General features: G+C 36.7%; 1 protein-coding gene across 1 annotated transcript; it reads left to right on the forward strand.

The window, feature by feature from the left end:
• The first annotated feature begins 332 nt into the window (after positions 1 to 332).
• On the forward strand, positions 333 to 5,386 carry LOC127242093 (NADH dehydrogenase [ubiquinone] iron-sulfur protein 1, mitochondrial). Its single transcript, XM_051261433.1, has 5 exons — positions 333 to 845; positions 1,875 to 2,121; positions 2,603 to 2,897; positions 3,299 to 3,673; positions 4,108 to 5,386. Exons 1-5 carry the CDS (start codon positions 428 to 430, stop codon positions 5,008 to 5,010), a joined length of 2,238 nt encoding a protein of 745 aa, XP_051117390.1. The 5' UTR covers positions 333 to 427; the 3' UTR covers positions 5,011 to 5,386.
• Positions 5,387 to 7,457: the final 2,071 nt, after the last annotated feature.

Here is a 7,457-nt window from a genome sequence, read left to right on the forward strand (position 1 = left end):
GTAATATTTTTAAATATAAAATAATTAATTATATTTTATCTTTTTATATTATTCAAAATAAAAGAAAAAAATTATATTTTTCTTTAATTATATTATTTTATTTAATACTATTTACGTGAATTTCTATTTCAAAGCCAAATACTACAGGGGAGTATGAGGTATCAATACTATGTGCGACACACTGCGGATATTTATACAGGACCGTATTTTTGGCAAAACACACATCCATACTCATATAAAAAGTACGGGCATTTGGGTTGATCCGAATACCCACCCGTACCCAGATTTTAAAAATGGATCCTTACCCTACCCTACCCTTCTTCGTCATCGTGGAGAACACAAGTCCACTGCCCTCTCATTTCGCCACACTCTTCCTACTTCTGGAATTCTCTTTCTTCGATTGGGCAGTCCTCTCAAGCGTACAACGATGGGATTGGGTCAGATCGCTTCTAGGGCGCTTTGGCGGTCCGCCAGGCTCGCCGCCGTCAATCCCCATCATCTAGTTCTCCGCCGCGCCGTTGTCTCAACGCCGGAGCTTCGCAACGCCGAAGCGGCGGCTGCCGAGGCCCAGCCCGAACCAGATCTTCCCAAGAGGAAGCCTGTGGCCGGCGCTAGGGTTCATTTCCCCAACCCGGACGACGCAATCGAGGTGTTTGTCGATGGGTACCCGGTCAAAATCCCTAAAGGAATGACTGTGCTCCAGGCCTGCGAAGTCGCCGGAGTTGATATCCCTAGGTTCTGCTACCACAGTCGTCTTTCGATCGCCGGGAACTGCCGTATGTGTCTTGTTGAGGTGGAAAAATCTCCCAAGCCGGTCGCTTCCTGCGCCATGCCCGCCCTCCCAGGTATCTTCTCAATTTCCATGGTTTGGCATTTTAGGGTTTGAGATTAGTTGGTGTATGTAATTTGAACTTGTAAGTATTTTCCTGAACTATCAATTTTACTTGCTTAATTTGTGGTGGAAGAAGAAGAAGCTTTGAATTCTATGAAATTGATAGTGATTTGAATCGACAGAAGGATGTTTGACATAATAATTTGCAGTATGGATTTACTTTTTTTCTGTATATCTACAAGAAGAAGAAGAAGAAGACGAAGAAGAAGAAAGAACAAAAAAAAAAAAAAAAACGCTGAGATCAATATATCACACTTTAATTCTGTCGAAATCCCCTGTTTCTGAGTGTTTGCTTCTGAGAATCACTTGGAAGAGATGATCAAACTTTGATTGATGTTCTAATTGGAAGATCTTTGATCGAGCAAAAAGGGTTGGTCTGGGAGTGAGACACAATTTTGTAGCTTGAAAGTCTGACGATTTTAGGTGAAGGAAATTATTCAATTAGTTTAGTGTACATTTTGAATCTAAGAGGATATTAGTTCAATATACATATATTAATGTTGAATAGAAAGATCGGGCTCAAAGCTTGAATTACCACTGGCTTAATTAAAGTCTCGGCTCAAAATTGAAAAGATTAATATTCAAGAACTTGAACATCATGTGACGTGAGCTGTGCTTGAATTGATCCAACCTTTGATTTATGCAATGAGTCGGGTGGCAAAGATGTTTACATGTGCTATTTATATCGTGCTCTCTAGTTTATTGATATTTCTTGATTTTAGTGCATTTGTTCACGAGGTGCATAATACAGGTGAAGGCACTGTTATTCTAAATAACAGTTTATTGATTGTGTTTCTTATGGACAAAAAGGAGTTTAAAAGATCTTTCGTTCTTGATTACGTAAAATTTTAGATCATTATTTTTAACTTTGTGCTTGGCTTCTTAATCTCAATCAAAATTCGAAGTGTTTGTAGCATTGTCCTTTTTATCTATCCATGAAATATCTTGAATTTTATAATTAAGTACAAATCTTTGTATCTAGGAATGAAGATCAAGACTGATACACCTATTGCGAAAAAAGCAAGAGAAGGAGTGATGGAGTTTTTGTTGATGAACCATCCATTGGACTGCCCGATTTGTGATCAGGGTGGAGAGTGTGATCTCCAGGATCAGTCTATGGCTTTTGGTTCTGATCGAAGCCGTTTCACTGAAATGAAGAGATCGGTAGTGGATAAGAACCTTGGCCCATTGGTCAAGACTGTGATGACTCGATGCATTCAGTGCACAAGGTACAAGCTATTTATATATGTTTCCAGAGGAAAATTGGAAGTGAAAAAGCTGACTAAATTTGAATATGATTTCAATTCAGCGAATTTGATATCGTTCCAAAATGCACATGGATTCTTATTTCTTATCTGAATTCATCAAATTGAAGAAAAATTTTACACTCTTGCTCTAATATAAAAAAATGAAATAGGTGTTTGATTTGATGTTTTTAGGAAAGAATATTTGATGAATATCAGAAGTTTGTTAAAATCCTTCAGGAAAACACACGCTTTTAGTGTAATAAGGGAATTCAGTCGAAAGTAGAAGAGTTCAACATAAGTGGGATGCTTTTGGATTCTCTTTGTAGTTTCGGTTTAACGAGATAAATAGCTATTTGACGAAGTATTGGCTTATTTTGCACACAATAATTGATGAATAACATCATGGCCTCTGAGTCCCATTATTTTGTGGAACTAAGTTTTGATATTGTCACCAAACAAACAGGTGTGTGAGATTCGCCACCGAAGTAGCTGGTGTTCAAGATCTTGGCATGTTGGGTCGTGGCAGTGGAGAGGAAATTGGAACATATGTCGAGAAAGTTATGACAAGTGAATTATCAGGGAATGTAATTGATATTTGTCCTGTGGGTGCTCTGACGTCAAAGCCTTTTGCCTTTAAAGCTCGTAACTGGGAGCTAAAGGGAACTGAAACCATTGATGTCACAGATGCAGTTGGTTCTAACATACGTGTTGATAGCAGAGGTCCCGAGGTCATGAGGGTAGTGCCACGGCTGAATGAGGTAACTCGAATTCCTTTCTAATCTTAATCGTGAAATTCTGCTATTTGTGCAACTGCTTGCATAAGGAACCTAAAACATTAATTAGCTCGATCAAGCACAAAATGTAAAACTTTAGATGGTCGATTTTTCATGTTATTTTCTTATGTATAACTTACATTTCTTTACTTTGGTCGGTTTGGCAGTTGGTAGTTTTCTTGGGATTTTTCTTTTTGAGTTCTAACAACTTTTTTGGGGGGTGACGTTGATCGCTGTTTTTAAAGTATTTTGTACAATACACAGTAATTTGCAATTCACGCAAAACTTTAATTCGTTCATCCTTTTCTTATCTAAAATTGACTTGATATGTGACAAACAATCTTTGGCATTTGAGTGTTCTATTTGACCTTTTCCTGAATGTGCAGGACATCAATGAAGAATGGATATCAGACAAAACGCGTTTCTTCTATGATGGGCTGAAAAGGCAAAGGCTGAATGATCCAATGATTCGCAGTCCGGATGGTCGCTTCAAGCCTGTGAACTGGCGGGATGCACTTACAGCGGTAGCAGAGGTCATCCTGCAAGTAAAACCGAGTGAAATTGTTGGGGTTGCCGGTAAGCTGTCCGATGCAGAATCTATGATGGCGCTGAAGGATTTCTTGAACAAGATGGGTTCGAACAACATCTGGTGCGAGGGAAATGGCCCAAATCCTAATGCCGACCTGCGGTCTGGATATATAATGAACACAGGCATCAGTGGGCTCGAGAAAGCAGATGCTTTCCTCTTGGTTGGCACACAGGTAAATCAACTTTTAATTTTGTCGATTATAGTATTTTCAAGAAATAAGGTAGCGCAATAGCTTTAATTAATGGGATTACGTAGATTATATGATCTTCTATGACGTGATATTCGGTCTATAAAAATTCCCAAGTAACTCCCTGCCGTCTATGAAATTTCCGAAATTATTGGTTCCTAAAACCACAAAAATCTGTAGAATGCGAATTATGCTTTCAAAATTCACGAGGGGTATTATTGGTACGTCTTTTTAGGGATGTCTTAGTGTCTAGTTTTCGATTCTCATTCCCACGCATTAGAAAATGATAGAGAGATGAATTTGTCTATATAGTCAAGCTATTTGATGAAGTATTATTGCTTAAGATCTTCATGTCGATGCTTGTAAAGTTCTTATTACATTCCTACTCATTCGCCGTATTTGATTATTTTGAATTTCAGCCGAGGGTTGAAGCTGCAATGGTCAATGCAAGAATTCGGAAAACTGTTCGAGCCAACAATGCAAAGGTCGGATATGTCGGCCCTACAGCTGATTTCAACTACGATCACGACCATCTAGGCACAGGCGCAGAAACACTTACCGAACTCGCCGAGGGGCGCCATCCATTTTATTCGACCCTATCAAATGCTAAAAACCCTGTCATCATTGTCGGGGCCGGAATCTTCAGCCGGAAGGACAAGGAAGCAGTATTCTCTATCGTCGAGACCATTTCCAAGAAAATAAACGCCGTTCGTGCCGACTGGAACGGCCTAAATGTCCTCCTGCTCAACGCCGCCCAAGCTGCCGCTCTCGACCTCGGCCTGGTACCCGAAAATGAAAATAGCATTGAATCCGCGAAGTTTGTCTATCTCATGGGTGCCGATGACGAGAACTTGGACAAAATCCCGGACGACGCCTTTGTGGTTTACCAAGGTCACCACGGCGACAAAGGCGTGTACCGTGCGAACGTAATTTTGCCGGCGTCCGCGTTCACGGAGAAAGAAGGTACGTATGCAAACACCGAGGGATGCGCTCAAACTACGGTTCCTGCAGTCCCGACTGTCGGCGACGCCCGCGACGACTGGAAAATCATCCGGGCGCTGTCGGAGGTGGCGGGCGCGCCGCTGCCGTACAATTCTCTGGGTGGGGTTCGATCGCGGATAAAGACTGTGGCGCCTAATCTTGTTCATTTCGACGAGAGGGAGCCGGCTGAATTCTCGACTGCTTCGTTGAGACCGGAAGTCGCGGAAAAGCTGGAAAATACACCTTTTGAGCGTGCCGTCGACAACTTCTACATGACTGATGCGATCACGCGGGCTTCGAAGATTATGGCGCAGTGCAGCGCGGCGCTGTTGAAGAAGTAATAAAAGGGGGTTCGACTTCGACTCCCCCGGACAAGGTACGGTTTTTATACGACGTTTTATTTTACCGGTGCCGTCTTTAGGATTTGGTTTCTGAGGACTGGGGAATGTACCTTTTGTGTTGCAAATGAAGAAGAAGATGATGATGATGCCATAGTAACAAAATTTTTCAAAAATTTTTTGGGAACTATGGAATGTGGCTGATGTGTTCTTGTAAGTTTGATGTGTCTGTTGTGAGATCCCAACAGATGAAGATGAAGATGAAGATGATAATGGTAATTTGTATTTGTTTGTTTATAGGGATGAATTTTGGGTAACCCTTCTTGAATAAGAAACTAAAGTGTGCACCATTTTATTACAATTTGGTTTTGATTTTGTTTTTGTCTTTTATTTTTTAGTATTTATTTCTATTTTGGTACTATATATTTTCCCCTGAATATCCTTTATAAGGAATTTGAAGAATATACGACAATTTTTTTTAGGAAATTCCCATCGAAAAATATACACTATTCCCTCGTTTCTATGGAATCCATGATACTCGTTATCTACATTTCAAGAAATTGTGCACTACAAAGTTTTTCTGTTTTTTTTAAAGTTATTCTATTTTACTCACCATTCCAAGAAATTGTGCACCACAAATTTTTCATTTTCTTTTTTAAAGTTATTCTATTTGACTCATTTATTTTTATTTTTTTCATTAGTCCGTTAAATTTACTATATTATTATATTTAAAAAAAATAAAAAATATCTATACTTAGTTATAATATTTTATTCAACACTTATTTGTAATAATAACATGCTGAAATTTTAAATTCTAAATTCAGTAGAATTCTGAATGTTATATTAGTACTTGATTTAAATATTTTGTTATTTGATAAAAATTATTAGATACAAATCAATGACTGAGATAATATTTAGCATGTGTTGATGTATATTTATACATTTATCACATGATTCATTTCTTTAACTCAAATATCACTAATTTTATTGTATTTCTTTTAAATTTTTAAAAATATCTTCCATTACTTTTTTACTTTTTTTTTAATTTTTAATAAAATATTTATTTATTTTTTAAAATTTTTATATCAGATGGGTTAAATATGACGGACGGAGAGAGTATAAGTAGATCTATTAAAACGGATTAGTGAAACGGATTGACCCACAACCCATCATAACTAGCAAATAAGCGGGTTGTTTGCGGGCCTTTGCGGGCCAACCCACGACAGGACGTATCAAAATTTCATCAACCCAACCCAACCCACCGGCGGGTGGCGAGCTAAGCGGGTTAGCCCACAGACTTTTTAAAAATATTAAAAGAATATTAATATTATAAATATTTTCGTAATTAATATTTAAAATAGTTAAAAATAATTTTATTGTAGAATTTAAATAATAAATATTTTAAAATAAATAAAAAATATAAAAATTCTCAATTCTAAATATTATTAGTTAGTGTATTTAAAAAAATTAATAATAAGATATACTCGATTTTAAAAATAAATTATAATTAATTTTATAAATTTGTAAAATTATAAAATAATAAAATGGAAGACAAACAAAAACAAATGATGAAAAATTGAAACAAATAATGCTGACGTGAATAACAGAGTTAGAGAAGAAAAACAACATGCAGACAATATTGATAATTTATTTAAGCTAATGATAATATAAATTTTATTTTATTCTGTCTTAATTTAAATTATTTCTTTTCAGTAGATTAAAAATAATCATATGTTATTTATTAAATTAATTGTACGCGATGATTTTGATATTTTTTACTCTTTGTTTATTTATAAATTAATTGTATTTATAATGGTATATTTGTAATTTACATAAAATTAAAATATATTATGATATTAATATTTGATTAGTTTTATTAATTTTTTAATGTGACTGTAAGAAATGATAAAAACATACATTTAGTTAGACGGATAAGTACTAATTATTATATTTACTTGGCTCGCGGGCTAACTCGCTCCACTGCGGGCTAACCCACTCTTAACCCGCGACCTATGCGAGTTGGCCCATTTAGGCCCGCATTTTAACGGACTTAAAAAATCATAACCCAACCCTCCTTAAAAGTAAAACGGGACGGGCCAACCCGACGGGCTCAGCCCATTTTGACGGCTCTAAGTAAAAGGGATGGTATCAATACAGTAGTGGTTAGTCTATTAAGCACGTGTTAGTGGAGTCGAAATGCAAAAGATGATATTGATATTTTTTTTTAAAAAAAAAAGGCAAAATAGCAAAAAATCCCATTGTGATTTGCGAATATTGCTGAAAACCCCTTTTGATTTTAAAATTCCAATTTACCTCTCTGTGGTTTAAAAAACGTTGCATACTCGCTCCCACACACAAAGTTTGATTGACGGCGTTAATTTTTTTTAATATTGACCGTTATGCCATAACTTTTTCTTCATTATACACACATCCATACATACTGTAACAAC

This window comes from Andrographis paniculata, unplaced genomic scaffold (genome assembly GCF_009805555.1).
Source record: "Andrographis paniculata isolate CXL003 unplaced genomic scaffold, ASM980555v1 Contig86END, whole genome shotgun sequence".
NCBI classification, from domain to species: Eukaryota; Viridiplantae; Streptophyta; class Magnoliopsida; order Lamiales; family Acanthaceae; genus Andrographis; species Andrographis paniculata.

Coding starts and splice junctions, on each gene's coding strand:
- LOC127242093 (XM_051261433.1), top strand. CDS start 428: ATGGGATTGGGTCAGATCGCTTCTAGGGCGCTTTGGCGGTCCGCCAGG. Junction 846..1,874: donor CGCCATGCCCGCCCTCCCAG/GTATCTTCTCAA, acceptor CTTTGTATCTAG/GAATGAAGATCAAGACTGAT. Junction 3,674..4,107: donor TCCTCTTGGTTGGCACACAG/GTAAATCAACTT, acceptor TTTGAATTTCAG/CCGAGGGTTGAAGCTGCAAT.